This window comes from Amblyomma maculatum, chromosome 2 (genome assembly GCF_055883805.1).
Source record: "Amblyomma maculatum isolate TAMU_Amacu chromosome 2, ASM5588380v1, whole genome shotgun sequence".
Lineage (NCBI taxonomy): Eukaryota > Metazoa > Arthropoda > Arachnida > Ixodida > Ixodidae > Amblyomma > Amblyomma maculatum.
In genome coordinates this window covers 95,133,778-95,155,000 of record NC_139345.1, presented here as the reverse complement: position 1 = coordinate 95,155,000, position 21,223 = coordinate 95,133,778, and the positions used below count along the sequence as shown (strand labels likewise).

The window sequence follows — 21,223 nt, the reverse complement described above, 5'->3', positions numbered from 1 at the left end:
TCATGTGTCGATACGTCATAGCAGACACGTCGTAGCAGACTCGCCAATAGAATAAAAATACCTGCAAACCTGCGGAATATGGCAGAACAATCATTGAACCTGCGCACGCATGCGCCGCGAAACTCGCGCGCTGCAAAATCGCTTAGCGCGATAGAGTAGCGCGCACGGAGCAACCGCGCCCTCCAGCAAGGAAGGTGGCGGGGGTGGGCGTGGTCGCTCCATACTCTTCAGTAATATACATACCAACACAACGCAGGGCGCAAATACGAACACGTAGAAAGATTTGCCAGATGGCGTAGCCTGTCCAAGCGCTTCAGCTTCACGCTCAGGCGCGAAAGTTTGAATGCATGATAGAGAACGTACCGGTACATTGGTGACACTGTGGGGGTGAAGCGCGAAAACGTACTGGTACGTTCGTGACAGCGAAAGGGTTAATATCTTTTGTTTCTAGAAATGAATTTCAACAACAAGGGTGATCAATCGGTGAGAAGTTTCGTAGGTGTCACAGAAGATATAGAGAAAGGCGCTCAGGCTGCAATTGTAATGCATTTGGGGGTGAGGGGGAGAGGGGGAAGGGGGTGATGTTGCCAGATCCCAACCTTTTTTGATTATGCAGTTTTTCTCGGCGCCATATATGTCCACATCATTGCTCATCACTATTTTCAAGGTCTCAGTTATACTTTTCTTGACCTACTCCCATCATAACAAGCCCTTACGTAAGCAAATGAACACGATTTAGTCTCTTTTAAGCATTTATTCTTACAAAACAATGAAATGAAAATTGGCTCTCACCAGAGCAAAACCACAGCAGAGACACAGTAAAACATGGAGCCGTCCTTTTAAAAAAAATGTTTTCCTGTGTTCATTGCATGCTTGATATTTTTCTAATCAAGATTTTTCAGACTTCAGAACATTTATTGCATCCGCATTCCTGGGTATTGCACATAGTGTAGGTGAACTTTGATAGTGTTCAGAAAATTTGATACTGAAAGGGATAAATGTGTCACAATGAAAAGCAAATTGATTGTGCTGGACAGCGTATCTGTTGATAGTGGTGATGATGGTGTTTGAACTCCGGGCCATGCCTCTGCAATTGGAACTTCTTGTAATTGTGCTTCTGTGATCGCTTTTCGACCACGGAGCTGTGTTGATCTCCCTGCTTGGGCATCCACTGGCACTGTCAGTGTGCACAAACTGAGTGAAGAGGTAAACGTGAGGTGGGCTCAATGGTAGCTCTCGGTCCTGCGTGCTGCTTTCAACGCGACACTGCTGTCATTGAGTGAAGCCAGTCCAGCTTGGCATAAAAGAAAAAATGTTCTTTATTGAATATCATGAGGGGTCTATGGCGTGTACACTTTACAAATGTATGATGCTTCTATGCAGCTACTGTGGCTGCTCGTCACTTAGTACTTTTCAGAGAAGATCCTTTCTTGAACTTCTTCCTTAGGCCCTTATCGATGTATATGTTACTCACGGGTTGACCGGTCTAATTTTAACTGTGCCCACAAATGTCACGTGAATGGGTGATGGGCAGTGGCGTAGCCAGAAATGTTTTTCGAGGGGGGCCTGACATTGCTGCTCAGCCTCCTCCGTATCGAGACACCTATCACCAACCTGTCGCCTCTCAACTGCGCCATAAATTCTGCCTGCCGTGGTGCAAAGATTGCATGCACGGAAGAATAGTACCGCCCGAGCTTTCGTTCCATTGAGTATCCTGCGCACGCGTATTGTTTCAGACGAAAATAATTTGTTTAATTTAGCAAATGCAGAACTGAAAATTTATCACAGCCAGTTTTCCAGCCATACAATTAACATTGGTTCGAATACGGACCCGCAGATGAAATTGTTGCCTGCACTCTCTGCATTGTGCTTATAACTTTGATTATAATATGTAGCATCTGCAATCTAACAAACTGAAGTGTTACGAACAGACGAGGACTCTCAGAAGACCACTTCGACAGACTTTGCACCGCAACATACATATCGGCTAAAAACACCAAGATTCAGTGCGAAAAAGACGCCCGAAAGAGAGAAGACGCCGCAGCGTCAGAAGATCGAGTTTCGCCTGCGGAGGCTGCGCATGTGGCGTCATTTCTCAACGCATTCCATATCTGCGTGCTTTGTCAGCTTGTCTGATAGTATAGCTTGTCTCCTTTGTATGGTCCAATGAACGATTTCAGAAAACTAAATGCGCCTTTCGCTTTTTTTATTACCGCCAAAATCCCCTTTTGAGCGTGAAAAAGACATACTGAAGACAAAGTCAAGATTGATTTCCGGCTCTGGTGGTTGTTTTGGTCTGCGGTATATGACAGTATGAAAAAATTTCATGGGGGGCTGAAGTTTCATAAGCCCTCCCCCTGGCTACGCCCCTGGTGATGGGTAATGGTCATGGATATCCTGCACCTTTTTCTGCCTTGAAGTCAAAAGTTTGTGACTGTGCTGTATGCATGGCTCTAGTAGCAAATGTATTGTATTGCCGGTCCTATCCAACAAGAATGGGACATAATAGAGAAAGTGTAATTTTACAGCCTTTTGTAGAGGCACTTGGCTGATGTCTTGGTCCCCCCACCCAATCTTTTATGGCCCTGAGCCATCTAGTAGAAAAAATCCTTCAACTGAACTGAACTGGAATGATATCCTCGGCTTGGCTGTGACGTGGTTGGTATATAGTTGTGTATTTATTAGGGGCATAGTTTAGCCTGTCTCGCCAAGTCAGTGGGGAAGTACTCACAGGCCTAGGCATGCATTGTGGTCGGGCTGTTTTCGCACAATGGTCCACGCACCTCATAGCCCTTCATAGGGCCCTGTGTCCCCTTCTGACTGACTGCCTCTTGTGATTTCAGGACTATGCCCTGGTGGTCTTTGAGGTGGAGTCTCTAGTGGAGGTTGGGCTGTCACGGCTGACTCACATCCGGCGGGGGGCAGTGCGCTTGGAGAAGAACCCAAGCCTTTGCTACGCGGACACCGTAGACTGGCACCGCATAGCACCACACTCATTTGGTGGTCACCATCTTGTAGACAACCAAGACCCTTTAGAGTGCACACCCTGCCCCGAACACTGCCCTTTCCGAGATCCCCGTGTGGGGGGTAGCCGCCTGTGTTGGAACCGTGAGCGCTGCCAGAAAGGCAAGTAGTTTCTCATTTTCAGCTGCTTTTGATGCAAGAGCACGAGGTGTAAAGTTTGGCTTCTCAGTCTTCTTTCCGGCCACAGCACTTTCTACGTGCCATTTCACACGCCCGTCTGTGCACACTGGTGTGACACAGGCAGTACAGAGCCAAGGTCAAAGTCGGTTTTTGCAGTTTAGGACGAGCTTTTTCGCACACTTGTGTCAGCCTAATTTTCTTCGGTTTCTTTCCACGTATTCCGGCGAATTTGTTGCATCAAAGAGGGTGTTGTGTTGTCAAGACGAAAATGCCACAAATGGCCTGTGCCCGTGTGCAGGAGGAGAGCACTTTTGGTAATGAGCCATTAAGTAAAGAAGAAAATAGCCGTAAGTGCAGTGGAGCTAGCTTCAGTCAGTTTGATTAAGCAGGCTCCATTTTATTTTGTGAAGCTCCTCGTGTCAATGGCTTCAAGAGAGTGTGAACATATAAACTTAATCTAGTTGAAAGACAACCGTTTAAATGTGCCAGATATATAAATTTCACGCAAACAGAGATCCTTTAATTGCAAAAGGCATAAGTTACGTCTCCATGTCAGTTCGTTTGCTGTGCCTTGCTTGCTATTTATGAGAGACAACAACCCTCGGCTGTTCAAGCACGTGCGCCTGCACATATAATTCCCGAGGAAAAGGCTAATTGAGGTTTCATTATGTATTGCATATTAGAATGTGTTTTCTATGGTCATCATTGTGTGTAGCCATGAGAGAGGGGCCGTTTTATATAGCCCGTAGCTGACTACCACTCAAGAACTAAGTGGCAGATGTGCTTCAAAGGAAGCCCTTTAGCCAACAGGGTCAACCGATTTTTTATGAGGTTTTATGATGGTGCAGTTAATTCAATTAAGGCGGAGTGAATCTTACTTCTATCTTCCACACTCTGCAATGTCACGTTTGAGGGTTTAAGAGGATGACTCATGGCGTCTTGAGAAATGGTCGAGGCCATTGGAAGGGCCTTCTTTGAGGGGCACTTCCCCCTTCATTCTTGTATTGTGTCGGCCTATAGTTCAAGCTGTCGAGCCAGTGTGTGTGCTTTGACAATCTGGTGGCACCACGTGTAGAACGTTTGTCACTGCGGTCATCGAACGCTTAGGGAATGTTGAAGATATGTATACTAGTACTTCCAGCGGGTACATGCAGTGTGTGAAGGCCTTCTTTCAACTGCAGAGCCAACACAGCTTTTTTATGTTGTATTATGCAAATACCATCCATTTCGTGGCAGTAAGGTGAAATTTCTAGCATTCATGCTTCTTATAGGTTTTATTAAATTAAAATTCGCTCATCAAGGCTTAGTTGTTCAGAACAAGTAGCATATTTTGGAAGTTTTATTGTTATTATTATTTGTTGTCTTGTTGGCATTGGGAAGGAAGAGGTTTATTTCGCACCTTTTCCAGCACTTTGTTTTCTCCTGCTCCTGGGACATGTCTATCTCTTTCTTATATATTTCTTTTCCCTTGTGTGCTCGTGTTCACGGTACTATTCCTCAAGCCGAACAGTTCCTATGCCTTTTTTTGGACGCAGTGTGCCCTGCCGCCTGCGACCGGAACCACACCACTTGTGACAATGAGGCGGGCACGCGCTGCTGTGACCCCAAGTGCCTTGGCGGCTGTGGTGCGGGTTCTGAGCGGGAGTTGTCGGTGTGCACAGCCTGCCTACACTACACCTACGAGAATAGCTGTGTCAACACCTGCCCACCAAATACTTATGTGGTAAGTGAGCATGCTCCACCCAACGTGCGGCCATTGTTGAACTATGGGTGCACCCTACCTTGCCCATAAGGGGCACAAAACAGTGCATTAGGCAAGAGCAGAAGCATTGAGCTCGCCCAGTCCAGCATAAGACTTTGGCAGTATGTCTCCCTTTCCACTTTCCTTTACGGTAAAACCTCGTTAAATCAAACTTCACGAGACCTGGAAAAAAGTGTTAAAACGCTGACAGGAACCACTGACATCACCGCAGTTTTATTTGGTGAAAAATGGGCAATTGTTGCCTGCTTTTCAGATGAGAACAGCTCGCCGTGCAGTTGCGATCGGTTAGGTGACTGATTCGCCGCCACAAGCCTTTGTCGCCGTGGGCTTGCGTGAATGGTGTGCAGCTCATAAAAGGGGAACTAAAACTAGTTGGCCTGTAACCGGAGACAAGGGCATCCAAGTTTCGTGCTTGCCATCATGTGCACGCCAAAGGTGTGTGTGGTCAACGCCACAACATTCAGTTCAGATTTGAGGAGGACTCTTTTGACGATTGTTCACAGTAGTGTCAGTCATAGCGGTCTGTACGCGGCCTAGCTGGTGTGAAAGTCGTAGCGCCCGTTTGACACCGTAGCCTTACTTGGCCATTGGCTGGGATCACAGTGAGGGTTATCCACGTATCCAGATTAATGGAGTTTGAATTAATGAGCATTAGTTGAAAGTCAATATCAAGAAGAAAAAATGGGCCTGGTCAAGACATCTGATGCAAAGCAGGGTGTCTAGCAACTGGGAAATCCGGGCATTGTTGGAAGTTTTATGCACTGGGAAAAATCAGTGAAATGTCAGGGAAAGTATAAAAAATTTTGCCAAGTCAGGTAAAATGGCACAATATATTCTGCAGTGTATTTTCATTTTAAAGTGGCGCACAGCGAGTATGTTATTCATGCATATTTTGTTTTTGTGTGTGTGCTGTCTCGCCAGCGTGCTGGCGCGCTGCAAGGGTACTCAATAAAATATGAGGAAGTGTTGCGTGTGAGTACTACGCGACAAAAAGCAGGAATAACCTCGCAGCCAGCGTGTAAGTGATTGCCGAGCAATTACACAGCCATATTGGATTGGATTGGCTCGGCTGTTCGCTGGGAGGGCGGCTCGCGTGCTTTGAGGCTAGCATCAGTGCTCTTTTAATTTTCAATAAACTTTTGACGTTCTTAATGGCCATTACCACTAATGACACCCTTTTCGCTATTGTAAATTGCAGAATATGGTTAATAAATAGCTTTTTGTTGTGAATTATTAGTTATGCTCATTATTGTCACCAGCTACAGTTTTGAGCCTCTTCACTCGTCGGAGAATTTGAACTGAAATAATCGGTGAAAACCCGGAAAAGTCGGGGATTTTGAAAATAGTGGTTTGCTAGACACCCTGTAAAGGGAGGGAAGCGTATCGGGAGGAGGGGAAGAGGGCTGCACAGAGTTTGATGGCAAAATGAGGTTAGGAAATTTCTGGGGGTCAAATGGATGGGGTCGGCTAGCATAGGACCGAGTTAATAGAAGGCGTATGGGAGAGGTTTTTGCCCTGTGATGAGTATAGCGTGGCTGACAGTGGTGAGTTGCAGGTCTCGAAGGGCTCGCAGAACAAAGTTCAGGCAGCCTCCGCCACTGCTGCCCACTAGTCATGGCACCTGTTTGGCTTTACTCATTTTTGTTCATGACTTTACCTGATTTTATCTCCTCTTATCATTTTGGATGTGCATGGCGTTGTAACTATACCACTTTACCGCGGGTGCGTTTCTTTTGACATTTGGATGCAAGGACACCCAGATGCTGCAGTGCATAATTTGAATTATCCATGGCAGAGCCGACTCGCATTCAAATTATTTTACTATTCTACAGACTTATATGGAGCTTGGCCGAGCCAAGTATTTCAGTTTGAATTGTCCAAAAATTTGAGTTATGGAGGTTCGAACTAATGAGCTTTCACTGTACCTTTAGCCGTACCGTACAATTTTATGTTACAATATGTTACAATTTCTCGCACCCAACTCAGGGTATGAGTTAAAAGGGAAATTCGCGGAGGCTATTTTTAACTGCCAATATTTCTGTGTGCTGGGTCAAAAATTTTTGCGGTAAGATGTGAAGTGATTCAATATCTCTCAGTATCACTGACGTTTCTTACCTTTTCTGGACCCCTTTTCTGTGCCCTTTTAAAAGAAATGGCGCAGTCCACTGCTACACACAGTCATCCTGCCATGGGCACAGAGCAAGAATGGTCATGTGTTAAATTGTTGAGAGCATTCACGGCTGCATTGCAGTGAAGCATGCCTTTGCTTCAGCAGGCACTTTACAAAACCTTAAGTGGTTTAAATTAATCTTGAGCCTACTAATGCGTCTTTCGGGTCTGTTTGTCGCTTTGAGACATTGACTTCGCATTTCAAAATCTGCAGTCCGTTTTTAGTGTCATTGTAGACCTGGCGCCTCCAAACACTAGGTGCTCAATTTGTGTGTTAATTAGTAGGTGCAGTAAATGTCTGTAGTGTTTCTCAAAGCTAGGACCTATGCAGCAGGTCTGTCTATTGGCAGTGTTGGGTATTCAGCTTTTGTTGCTATACTATTTTATTCTAGGTTTCAAGGAGCAGATGTGCAGGTAAACAAAGAAACAATAAAGGGTGTGATAACACGAATTTCTGAGGGGTTATTTTACAAATCCTGGCAACTTTATGTTACAATATGTTACAATTTTTGCGATTGCTGTGACGCATTGTACAAAATCTTGCACACGTTGGTAGTTTCGTGTTGCTGAACTTAAGTATAGGCTTTCTCTCGAGGAGTGTGTAGACTTTTCAGGTGGCAAAAATTTTTTTCTGTAGCAACGGTGAACAGTGCCAATCGGTAGGGTTCCTTGGTCTAAGGATTTGCTGTGGTTTGCCATTCAACTTCATGCAGTTCATGGGACGTCGCTGTGTGGATGAGGCATACTGCCGGCGTCAGCAGGTTCAGGTAGAGAACAACGCCCGAACCTACATTGCTTTCAATGGCACATGCATGCCTGAATGCCCACCCAAGTACATCCGTGAAGGCCACACGTGTCGCCAGTGCCGGGGGATTTGCCCTAAAGGTGAGTGGTGTGGTTTTGTGCAGATGCGTTCCATGAGCTTTGCATTTTTCAGAAATGCAAAGCTCACAGAAATGGTTGCAGGTGTTCGGCGAATGTTCTTGGAAGTTGGAAAATGTTTTAGGGTCGGTTGGCAAGTGAACGAGGCACATGGTTTTCAATGTTTTCTTTCAGCCTTAGATGACCTTGCCACAGTTGCATATACAGTGCAGTTTATTTATAACAATATTGAGAAAACCTGAAAATACAATCGTTATAACCGATTATCGTTATATCTGGGCCGGCGGAAAAAAAAAAGGAAGAAAAAAAGCACGCCCACGTATTTTTCCATGCATGTAGGCATGCCTACTTACGACGAGTAAATCAGGTTGAACAACGCTTATCATCGTAAAGAGCACTAAACAATTTATTACAGTATACATCAATAGCCATACAATAACTTAAACATACTTACAGAAGTTGGAAATTCGCTCTTGCTTGAGCAGCAGCTGAAGCTTGACAATCGCTGTGAGCATCATTTCCAGTAGTGTGTACGCTGGTGGCAGTCCTTTTTGCGTGCACGAAACCAATTATCGACTGGATGAACTGAAGGACATCCCCAACCTTGATGATCATTAAAATAGTAGAGTGCAAATGTCCGTATTTTTTCACGAGGCTTCCAACCTTAAAACTCTAACAAAACTCCCGATGAATCTGCCATTTCATCTCGTGAACTATCGTGCCGTCCACCAATGTGGTCGCCGCCTTCTTCCACAGATGCAGAATCGGCGATGGCGATGACAATACCGCCGTAGCAGCACCCTTTGCACGGCTGCTATTGCGATGATGATAGTGCTCATTTCCTTTCGTTTTCGCCGCATATGTCAAGTTTTCCCGTAATTGTCTTCTTAATATTTATTTGAATATTGAATATTTTGAATATTTTATTGAATATTCAATTAAATGCTTGCGGTAAACACCTACTGGGCGGCGATAAAGCTATCATTGTATTCGATGTACTGCCGATAATCGATCGTTATACCTGGTTTATTTTTACATAGGGGCAATGGGAAAAATGATAAATCTCAAGAGTTTGATCGTTATAAGCGATATATCGCTATATCTGATATCAACATAAGTGGACTGCACTGTATTCCACCATATTTGCCTGAACACAGCACAATTTTTTGATCTGCTTTTAGGGTGTGTGCGAACTAGGTAATTTGGAGTGGCTTCATGGTTGGTCTTCCAAACATATGCACGAGGTCAAAAGATAGATGAATACAGTCGTGCCCCGTTAATATGACCCCCGTTAATATGGACGACCCGAATTATGGACAGTTTTTCTGGAGATGAAACTTTTTCAATGTATTTATGCCTCATTAAATATGGAAACTTGCTGTCTGGACAATGGACAGGGGAAAAATGCACACAGTTCACTTGAGCCCATGTGTTTTTGTCTCGTTAATATGGACAGCGCTTGAAAAAAAGCAGAGGAGTCCGAACGCAAGTGAAAGAAGGGCGCGCCTCCTGCGAACCTACGTGATAGCCGTTACGGCCGGATGCTTGAACGAGTCCTGTGGGGTTGGAAAGAACCAAAGCGGGCGCGTCGCCGTTTTAGGGAGGGGGAGGGGAGCGCAGGAGTGAACAGAGGGCCAGCTAAGTAAGAAAGACCCCGACAGGAGGGAGCCGGGAGATTTCTGGGTGCAGCGGAAGCGCCGCAAAGAGAGGCCGCAGTCGGGAAAACAGCAGCAGGTGGTTGAAATAAATTCTACTGGACGTGAACAGAGAGGCCAGTAAAGGCGTAAGAAAGAAATGACAGGAAGAAAGACAAGCGCCTAACGTGGCGGCAGGAACTGAAGTTTTTCTTTCCCAAAGCACAATGTGTGTTCCACGAAGCCGTTAACGCTTTTCGGTAAGAGTTAAGACACACTCACGAAGTAGAGCGACAAAAAAAAAAAAAATGCGACGAGCACGCAACTGGGACCGGGAGTCTCGTCCTGGACGCGCTTCCCTTTCATGCTCCTGGTTTTCGTCAGTGTTGCTCTGCCGAACTGTAACATTTTGCGCCGTCGGCTTCGCTTTAAGTCAACGATGCGGCCTTGACAAGGTCTGAGCTCTTCGTAGTCGGCTAGGCGTTGTTTACTTCAGCTTGCAGTGTTTGTTTCATAGGAACACATACAAACGGCGCCAGAAGGGGCTGTTAGATAGCCCTCTGCATAGCAGCCTGCCAACATGACTCCCTCGCTTCCTTGTTTTGGCTTTCACTTTATTTTCACCACACATACACAGAAGGTTTAAAAAACTACACGTGGCGAGGAAAGCGAGAAAAAAACTGGTGCGGTGCAGCTTGACTGGCCCCGCCTCTCCTTAAAGTTGGCAAGCAGGACAGCAAAAACAGCTCAAGAACATAAAAGGTAAAAGGAACAGAAAGAGTAAAGGGAAAAAAAGAAAGGTTAACCAGGCAAAAACAAAAAAGTGTGAAGAATCAGGAGCCTGTAACACTAAACTTTAGTCTAACTTTTGGCATGGCGGGAGTTAAACGCAAAAGAACGGAGCTGAACGTTGCCGCAAAGAAGGAGATCTGTGAACACAAGCGGCAAAAGCCATCTCAGTCAATCCAGGCCATGAGGGACTGGGCCCAAGTTAAGCTAAGCCTCAGCCTCGCCAGGTCGACGGTAGCATCGATATTAAAAGACTCTGACAAATGGCTCAACGTCGGCATTGCAGCGTCAGCCAGAGTCCGACAGCGCCCAGCACAGTTCGAAGAGATGGAGTCAGCCTTATTGATGTGGTTCGGGAATGTGCGCGCATATGGTGCTGTAGTGAGCGACGAAATGCTTCAATAGAAAGCTCGCTGCCTCGGCAACATTATGGGTACGTATCGTTCCTTCTCCTCCGTCTTGATAGACTTTAGCTGTGATGACTTACGGAATATTTTGCCCAGTAAAACAAGGTGATGTTTACTGAGAAAAAATATTCTGCGCTCTGTCTAGGCGTGACTGACTTCAGCTACTCAAGAGGATGGCTGACAAGGTTTAAGAACCGACGTGGCATTTCGAGTCGACGGATTCGTGGAGAGGGGGGCAGCATCGACAGCTCGGCTGTTTCCTCGTCTCAAGAAAATCTCAAACAACTACTTAGCGGCTATCTCCTGGATGATATCTACAACTTTGACGAAACCGGTTTCTTCTATAAGCTCAGTCCATCCGCAACTCTTGCTCGCGGCCCTGCAACAGGAAAAAAAAGCAGTAAGGAGTGAACTACGGTAGGCCTCAAGTGCAGTGCGAGTAGGACGGACAAGGTGAAGCCAATCGTAGTGGCAAAATCAAAAAGACCCCGATGCTTTGGAAAAACATTCTCCCCATCTATATATATATGAAGCAAATAGAAAATCATGGATGACTTCAAATATTTTCAGAGGGTTTTTGCAAAAATTTGACCGAAAACTAAAGCTAAGCGGTCGCAAAGTGGTTCTTCTCGTTGATAATGCCGGCTGCCACACTATCTCCCCTAAAGAGTTCAAAAATATCAACCTCATCTTTCTCCCACCAAGATTCAGCCACTTGATCCTGGCATAATTAGAGCAACAAAAGCACACTACCGAGCTGCCTTGGTCTGACACTACCTTCGTTGTGCCGAGAAGCAGGAGCCGCAGACAGTAGATCTTCGCTGGGGCTTGAGGCAGCTTAACTCTTTCGGGACCGCGCCATAGGCCATCGTGTAAAAATGCACGATCAAATCGTGCGCTCAAATATCCGCTCATTGGAACACGTGTCGCCATCTAGTGAGTAGTCTAGTATCTAAACTTTCGGTTTTGGTGTAGTTTGCCTTTTTCACGGCTGGCGGCGACGCGGGAGAGATTTTAATCTTTGGCGCGGCGGCGGCGCAGATTGAGAACCACGGCGTCAACCTCGCGTCAGGCCGCAAGAAAGCACACACAAAAAAAATGTTGTACATAAGCCTCCCACTTTTTTTTGTCTTGAAGTTAGAAAAGAGGCATTGTATCACATTTTGTATATTCTGAAATATTTTTATTACTCTTTTTTATTTCCGTATTCAAGAATTTCCTTCTTTTTTATGTTTTTTTAAGAAGAAAAGTTATATTTTGAGATTTTTTTGTGATATCATGTATATTTTTAAGGCATCTCAATTTTTTTCTCGTGAAAGTGCGTTCATTTAGCTGCATAACGCACTGCAGCTGCATGTTACAACAAGCTAGCAGAAAATGTCATTGAATAAAAAAATATTTTCCAAGTTGTATTACAATTGCCTTCTTTTCGGGCGGTCCCGAAAGAGTTAAGCTTGTGTGGGATGCCGTAAGTGAAACGACCATCACTAACTGCTGGCGCCTCACTGGTATTTTATCGCATCAGGAGTCGGACCCAGAAAGTTGTAGTTTGGATGATGACATTCCCCTGGCAAGGCTTCGAGAATCACTAAAAGAGGCAGGTGCAGCTGACCCAGAGAGCGCCGCAGAACAACTCCTCGCCGCGGATGACGAAGCGGACTTGGAGGAGCAGCTCAGTGACGAGGTCATTTTGGAAGTGGCGGCGAGTATAGAATCGGACACTGATTCATCAGCCAGTGAAGAGTTGATGCTCGAGAGTACGACCAACATAAAGCCTACCATTACGCGTGTCATAGTGCGCGAGTCGCTTCAGACTGCACTGCAATATTTTGAGGACGATGACAGGGATAATGCACTCAAAATTGCCGGTGTTCTGTCTAATTTTGAGTCCAGTGCACACCGGTATGCACAAAAGCAGTCATTCATTACACATTTTTTTTCTCAATAAAATCTTTTTAGTTTTTATTCATGACTCGTTATTATGGATGACTCGCTTTATGGACAGTTTTGGTCGGAAACCAAAGTGTCTATATTAACGAACGAGGCACGCCTGTACACGCGTGACTACTATTGTCTTTATTGCAGAGCAGACATCTAAAGCATAACAGACCATGAAAAAAAAAAAAAAGAGAAAAAACCTGGGTGCAAATGAGATTAGTCATACAAGTTGGAACAAAAACCTTAAATGCTATCAGGGTAGATTAGTTATTTGACTGCTGCAGTCTGTTTTAAGATGCACAAGCTTTTTACTAGGGGTGTGTCGAGCTCTCCTGACAAGAACCCATGACAAAAACCCTAAGCACTTGTGTAAAAAATGAAAACCAGATTTTTCAGGCGTTCGAAAGCGAGAAGTTCCAAGTGTCACGAAAGCGTCTGCGAACAGCAGCTCATCCGGAAGCCTTGCTTCGGTGGGTAGTCAACTCGCGTAAGGCAAACCTGCCGTTGTGTGGACCCCTCATCATGGCGCAGGCCATAAGGTTTGCACTGATGATGCACATCGATGGATTTAAAGCATCAGAAGGGTGGTGTACACGCTTCAGAGATAGACATAGTCTCGTTTTCAAGACTGTGTGCGGTGAAAAAGGTGCTGTCAACGAAGATATTGCCAACAACTGGAAGAACGCTGAGCTGCTGGAACACATCGCTGCCTATGATCCAAATTATATTTTTAATGCCGATGAAACAGCACTTTTATTTAAGGTATTGCCAGACAAGACTGTGACTATAAAAGGAGATCCGTGCATTGGAGGGAAAAGGAGCAAAGAACGAGTGACCATTTTTTTAGCCGCAAACATGAGAGGGACAGAGCGCCTGCCGCTTGTCGTCATTGGAAAGGCACAAAAGCCACGGTACTTTAAGAATGTGCCTGCTCTTCCGATGGAGTACCGGGCTAATAAAAAAGGCCTGGATGACATCGAAAATTTTTCGTGGCTGGATGCAAAAATTGGGCAGTTTTCTGCGAAGAACCGCAAGATATTAATCGTGCTAGACAACTGCAGTGCACATAACAGTGGCACCGGACTGAACAACATAGAAGTTGTTTTTTTGCCACCCAACACTAAATCGGCCCTCTAACCTATGGACCAAGGAATAATTCAGTATGTCAAGACTAAATACCGCAGGCGCATGCTGGAACGTATGCTCCTGTGCAACGAAGTCAGCAAGCAGTACGACGTGAATCTTTTAAATGCGATCAACATTCTTACATACGTTTGGAAAAACACGCCTGCGCACGTCATCGCTAACTGTTTTAGACACAGTGTCCTTGTGCCTGAGCCCTGCCATGACACAGTGGCCAAAGTGTCGCTAGACGACAATGGAGATGACTGCCCGGATTTCGGAGGTGTTCCGCCGGATGCGGTGACATTCGCTGATTACATCGGCATTAATGACGGCGTTGCTACAGCTGGCTCTCTAACTGATGAAGAAGTTGCCAGGGACATACTGCACGGCGAAGATTCGGAGGAGGAAGAGGGAGAGGAGCAGCCTCGGCCCCTTGCACTGCAAAGGAAGCAGCAAAGGCCCTCGTTGTGCTAGAGAAATTTTGTTGAGGCACTGTAGACAGCATGCGAGCTGCTGAGCACCTGGGAGGACTTGTATTTGCGTGGGTTTCTGCTGGAAAGCAGATAAGCATTCGCGATTGCTTTATGTAATAAAGGTATGTTGATGAAAATCGTGCATTTGTTGTTGTTTTTTGTTCTCTCGATAATTCGGACATTCGGTTAATTTGGACATATTTTACGGTCCCTAGAAATTCGAATTAATGAGCTTTTACTGTTCGAATCGAACACAAATATACGAAAAAAAATATCTTTGAATATCGAGGAGCATAATAAAAAAAAAGAAGGCAAATTAAAAGATAGAAAACAATGCTCATCTTGTTTATTTCAGAACCGCATGGTATTTGCAAATAATATTAAACTACAACTGTACAGAAGTTTGGTTTGTGGAGTTTAACGTCCCAAAGCGCCTAACTATACAGATGTGTATACCCTACCGAAATATACAGTACAAATTTTATACAGGATTCTGTATAAAATGTCCGTATAAAAAGATGTCCAAATTAACCGAAAGCTCTAATTGTTGAATGGACCGGAAAAAAACTGCCGAAAACCGTTTGCATCACAGTAATTTTGTATGATGAACGCACAGTGGAAGTCTGCATTTGAGATGAGACTGAAGTAATGACAGCGTTTTTTTTATCAATTTCATTAAGTGCTTTGCTTTGCCCACTCTGTCGGTGAGGCCCTCTTCACAAGCGGCCCCATCACGTTTTGAGGATGCTACACTACATAGCCCGCGCGGTCAGGTATTGCGGTGAAGCGTGCAGTGCGGAGAACTTCAGTGAATCTTTGGTGTATTCGGTAATTTTCGAATATTCAGAAATTTGAAATATCAGCTTTTTAAATACAAATACAAATTGAATAGCAAACATGTTCTATTCGTATTCAAAATTTCGAATATTTGCACGCCCCTACTTTTTACACAGTAAGATAGCGTGGCATTTGACGGATGCTATGTTTTTATTATTCATGCTGCATTCCCCAGACCTGACTCGCTCATATAAGCGCTTCATGGTGGTTGACATGTGTCCCTCCCTTGGCCATAGGCACTGCAGAGAAACATCTGTGTTTCTCTTCTCCATGTTGCATCCCTACTGGAAGGGCGTGCTTGTGGGTTGGTGTAGTGTTCTTTTTTTTTAATCATTATTATTCTTTGCCTTGCGCACTAAGACACCACACAGAAGCCACCATTGTGCTTTAGGTAACTGCGAGAGCTTCATGTCGCACGCACCCAGGTTTGGCCCTCTCATCATGTGCAGGCAGTTGGTAACTGTATTGTGCGTTTATAATGTGTTTAAGTTTTGAACATAGTAGCTGGGAATCCATGTTATCAAAGGAAAGGGCATAAACAGCAAGAAAAATCCAGTAAACCTCTTAGGCATTTTTTATGCCTGCAAATTTGATCATATGAATTGGGAACGTGTCACTGAGGTTCTGTGTGTCAGTTATTTTAGGGATCAAACTCCCACGTCAAGTTATTCTTGTTATTCAGAGCTATTCTCTCCCTCATGATAAAACAAACAGCTCGATTATATGTTCTCAGCATGTAGTATGGTCCCACAGGAGGTGTAGGGTGATTTCGGTGCATTGCGAAGAATCTTTATTGAAGAAGCCATAGCTTTGATTGTAGTCGTATTGCCAGGGAATAAGCTGCTATGCAGTTAGATGGTTTTCTTATCCATACCAGCAGGTACCGGAAGAGTTCGGCATAATTTTTTCTTTCTGTTGTCTTTGCAGTGTGCCCAAGTTTTCATGTTGACAGCATATCATCTGCGCAGAAGGTCAAGGGCTGCACGCACATCAATGGATCACTGGTCATCCAGATTCGCGGAGGAGGTAACTGTTGGGCGGAACACATTCACCTAATTTAGTGCAGAGCTTCAAGCGTAAACTGACTAGAAATTTTTTATAGTGTGCTTCCTTATTCTTCTAATGATTTGGCACCTTAATTGCTTTGTTCCTGGCAAGGACATATGGACGGTAAACGTTGAGACCAGGAGTCTAAGAGTACCAGGGCCTATTTTTATTTAGACTCAATTATGCAGGCAGACAGATTTAATTTAAGTACGATCTGTCTTCGTTCGATCCATTTTTTGTGAAACGCACGCGCCACAGATGCACCATGTTACGGTGAAAATTTGGTGAGCCACAGCACTTAACGGTAATTGCTTTTACGGAATTCTGAATACTGATGTGGCTAATGCTGGTGGCCAGCTACAAATCTCTAATTGCAGCTAGTTGCATTATTGCAGTTGTTCAAAAGCTCACTATTAAAACCAGTTTAGTAGTTATTTATAACTCGGCTGTTTATTATTTTTTTTTTTTTGCAAAATTAGCCATTTGAAATTGAGGGATCAGCTTATATGTAGAGCCCACCGAGTTAGAGAAGTTGTACAGCCTGCTCTCGCTGGTGTGCTCACTTTCCAGGGCAAACAGTGGACAGCATGAGGGCAAACTGCCAGTAACTTTCGGAGTACGGTGGAAGTCTTCGAGTGTACTATGCTTGCTGGCATCCAGCACTGCACAACTGTTGGCAGTTTGGTTTGCCACTAGTCAGCGGAGTTGCACGTGGATATTGCTTTGAGCCACATGCTCACCATGACGCCACCCCATGAGAAACTTCATAGCAGGGTGAAGCAATGAAGCTGAGGGATTGACTTTTATTTGGAGTCTACTTTCGTGCTGCACTGTATAAACATGATTCACCTGTTTTCTTATGTGTACCAAGATTGCCATTATAGGGCTGCCAAAGGGTCCCGGAAGCCGTGCCCATACCCCTAATAGCCTATTTACAAATCTCCTTCACATTTGCTTGTAACAACCTGTGCGCATATTTTTTTTTTTTACCGGTTGCCAGGTGGAGGATGCAGACCTTAGGGGAATATGCACTGTGTGTTGTGTGCTGAGACTTGATGTGCCCTGTAGGTTCGAACAGATAAGGTCTCTGTATGCTACTTCACACTTGCATTTGTGTTTCTTCTTGCTTGAAAGTGACGAAGATGCATGTGTCACTTGTTTAGTGACTCTGTGGTATCTCCATTTTTAGCGGTGAACATAATGAAGGAACTGGAGTCCAATTTGAACACAATAGAGGAGATCCAAGACTACCTCAAGGTCACCCGATCAAACCAGCTCATCTCCCTGAACTTCCTCAAGAACCTGCGTGTCATACACGGCAGGGCACTTGATCGAACATAGTAAGCGGCATTTTTCGTTCTCGCTTTGGCACCAGGGGAGAATGTGTTGTGCAGCTAGGCAAACAGTGGTAAAGGTTTGGTTGGGCAGTATAGCAACTGGCACCTACTATGCAGAACTGTACACATTGGCTGAGGTGTTTAGTGAGGCTGTCACTCGTTCATTTTCCAGCATTGAGCGCTGAATAGGCATGCCTGCGAAAGTGTAAGAAGGAGAAGTTTTGTGCAGGTCAAGGCATTCACACAAAGTGCACTTTCTCAGCAGCAGGAGAAAATGTGCACATTTCCCTGTTCATCAAAAGCAATGCTATTATACAAGGCATCAGGTTCTGTGATTGCAAAGTGCAAAGAGGCATATTCCAGTGAAAAAAGCAGTTGCATCATTTGTATGTACTTTCAGACAAAAAATATCTATTGCTTGAAAGCTTGTTTTTTGTTTCTTGCCGTATTTTCTTAGTGTCACTGAATTGCCTTGGTACACTGCATCATCACTGTGACCACTGTCAGTTCTCTCTTGAAGAGGTTTGGGTAGGCTATAGCCTCTCGGCTAAAAAGAGCCTAACTACTCAGCTGAAGTATCTCTTGCTTTTTGCTTCTTGTGCAGCTATGCGCTTAGTGTGATGGACAACCAGAACTTGCAGCTTCTTTGGGACTGGTCAAGTCGGCCAGGAAATCACAGCCTAACCATCGGCAATGGCACGGTGTTCTTCCACATCAATCCTAAGCTCTGCATGAACCACATCTATGAGCTGAAGAACTACTCTAACATCAAGAAGTGGAGCGAGCAAGACGTGTCGTCACATACCAATGGAGACCGGGCAGCATGTGAGAGCTTCCACTGCGCACCCCTTGCATAACATACGGCAGAGTGGGGCTGGTATCTCTTGCTGTGTTTGCTGGCCACCGGTTGGCTTGAGAGAGAGACCTGACTGGAATTTGGGATTAGATTAAGCTCTTTTGCATGCTTCCTTGAGACATTGTATTGGGATTTCTCATTGAAAAAGGTGTGTTCTGTTATACTGCAACAGCATTTGAAAAGTTTGGTCGTGTAGGCAGTTGTAATACCCACTCAATTTGCTGTAGTCTGGAAAATCAATAGTGGAAATTGACTTGCAAGCATGCAGTTTTACGAACAGCGGCTTTTCACCTCAACGTTGTACTGTGCGATTCAACAGCATGTTAGAAGAACCTCAGGTGGGTTAAATTATCCAGAGCCCTTCACTGCGGCATCCCTCACACATAGCCTGAGTAGCTTCAGGATGTTAAACCCCTATAGCAAACCAAATCAAATGAAATTGAACTAGATATCTGCACTGTGTGACTGAACCAAATCAGTCACTTGGCTGTGCACAAAATTGAGGCTAAGTACTACAAATGACAGGCAGCCTTTATTGTACACAGTCTACAGCCAGTTTGGAGTAGCTAGGGACCGCATAAACATCTGAAAAGTTAAATTTAGAAGAGAACAATTTTTTTCAGGGTGATTAATATTTATTTGTCCAAGTTGTAAAAAATTCTCTGGTTCAAACTACTTGACTAGTCGATCTCAAACACTGACCACAAGGTAGCTTATGATGGTCTGTTTTTGGTAAGTAATTGAACATTGGAACTTGCCTGAATTTTCTGGAATTTACAAAAAACTGAAGTCATGTGCAGCAAAACTTTTTCTTTGTGGCAAGCGGAGCAGCCAATTTGGCTGGCCATGCCACCTGGCAAACAGTGAAGCAATCAATATCGGTGCAGGGATGGGCCTCGCAGTTCTCAAGATGGCGATGCCTGTCGTATCGGCTGCTCCGCTTGCAATGAAAATAAAGTTCTGCTGCAGCCAACTGCAATTTTTTACCGATTTCAATAAATGCAGGTATGTTCCAATGTTAAATTACGGATCGGTAAACGTAGACCATCACATGCTACATTGTAGTCAGAGTTTGAGCTCATATAGTGGAGTAGTTTGCGCCGTAGAATTTTTTACATCCAATATTTTGCAATATTTTACTGATCTTTCCTTGCTCGCATTATACGCTGATTAAAACTTTTATATATATATATATATATATGTATATATATATATATATATATATATATATATATATATATATATATATATATCCTGAATTTGCACCGAGATTTTACGGTCTGAAATGCATAGAAAATAAAAAAAAAAAAATGAGAAAGCTAGGAAGTACGCATTTTTTTTTACATGTAGCCTGGCTTGACAAGGATAAACTCAACTTTAAATGACACGGTGCTGTGCTGTCAAGATCGATAAAAACAAAATTTCAACGGCATGCACCACGCTAGAGGGCAGCTCCACACGGCTGCAACTAGGTCTGCCGCCATTTTGCAGGATTAACTCCGCAATTGAATCGCGGCAACATCTGTATTAGTGCTGTAAAGCACAGTACATAAACAGACTGCAACCTTCTGTTTTGTGTCGGGCGCAAACAAACTTCCTTGCACTTGCAAACGAAAGAATGCTTACCTTCATCATTATCTTGATAATTTTTATTCTGCGTGACCATCTTTTGACCTTAGGGTTGCAAAAATTCAGGAGGATGTTTTGTCTCCTCTTTAATTTTTATTTTTGCTGTTTAATTGTACGAGAGGATAATTTTCTAAAATTACTAGCCCCACAGCTTGTGTTTTCTAGGTGTATGTGATGACTCGGTGTTCCTGACTTGATATTTTGCCTAAATGGGAGGGTTGATGGCTTGGAGATAAGCAATGATTCGGAATATTATGGTAACAAGTTAATATAAACAGGTAATGCTTTTTAATGCTGCAGAAGGAAAGAAAGAAAAAAAAAAACTCTTGTGGATGTGTTTTTATTGCTCTCTTTCTGCATTTGTTTCGTCTCAGCTATCCAAGAAATTGGATTACTGCATACTGGTATTTTAATACTCACTAATGTTTTTTTGATGTCTCTGCAGGCGATGTCCACAAGCTTGAAGCTGAGGTCACTAAATTTGGCAGCAAGTTTGCTCTGATCAATTGGTCGTTGCACTTTGAGCAGAAAGTGCTCTCTGACCGAAGGTCTCTTCTCGGCTATGTGGTATACTACCGTGAGGCGTAAGTGCTTATTTTTACAATTGTTTGTAAAAACGTGCGGTTGAAAGATGAAATGAATACAAATAAAAAAAGACATTACCTGGGAATAGAATATTATAAATTTTGAATACCATTAGCTTTTGAAATAATGAAAATAAAATGCTCTTAACGAGGGCATGATAAGCCAAGTTATTACGCAGCAAATGTGCAGAGTTTTTAATGACTGTAGTTGGGAAAACTGTAGGCGTCACGAATTTAAATTGATGATTGCATGGAGGCCCTGGCTGAATGTCGTCACGAACGAGTCATAAGCTTCTGAGCAAGTTCTGCGAGTGGACATGCTCTTCGTATCACATTTCTTTTGCACGTGCACTCAGTGTTTTACGACCAAATGACCAAAATGCTGCTTTCTCAATGGTTTGTAGTGCAATGAGCCCTTGCAGCTTAGTTTTGCTGTATTTCAATGGCCATGTTATGGACAGAAATGAATATTGTTGTGGTCACTGATATAGATGGGTAAAGGCAAGCGTGCGCAACTACAGACATGAAAACTAAAAGCTACAGCAGAGCCTGGATAAATTCAAGCCTGAATGTTTCGGTAATGCTCTCGTGGAGCAAAAATAAAGGCACA

At 44.1% G+C, this 21,223-nt stretch overlaps 1 protein-coding gene across 2 annotated transcripts in view; it reads left to right on the top strand.

Annotated features, from left to right (window-relative positions):
• Window positions 1–21,223, top strand: part of InR (Insulin-like receptor) — a 180,772-nt gene that overhangs the window by 104,908 nt on the left and 54,641 nt on the right. For both annotated transcript variants that reach the window (XM_084594773.1, XM_084594772.1), the window contains exons 5-11: window positions 2,844–3,126; window positions 4,680–4,867; window positions 7,789–7,960; window positions 16,088–16,186; window positions 17,397–17,547; window positions 18,149–18,369; window positions 20,475–20,613. In XM_084594773.1, the coding sequence (XP_084450899.1) occupies window positions 2,844–3,126; window positions 4,680–4,867; window positions 7,789–7,960; window positions 16,088–16,186; window positions 17,397–17,547; window positions 18,149–18,369; window positions 20,475–20,613 (1,253 nt within the window). The remainder of the gene's footprint in view (window positions 1–2,843; window positions 3,127–4,679; window positions 4,868–7,788; window positions 7,961–16,087; window positions 16,187–17,396; window positions 17,548–18,148; window positions 18,370–20,474; window positions 20,614–21,223) is intronic.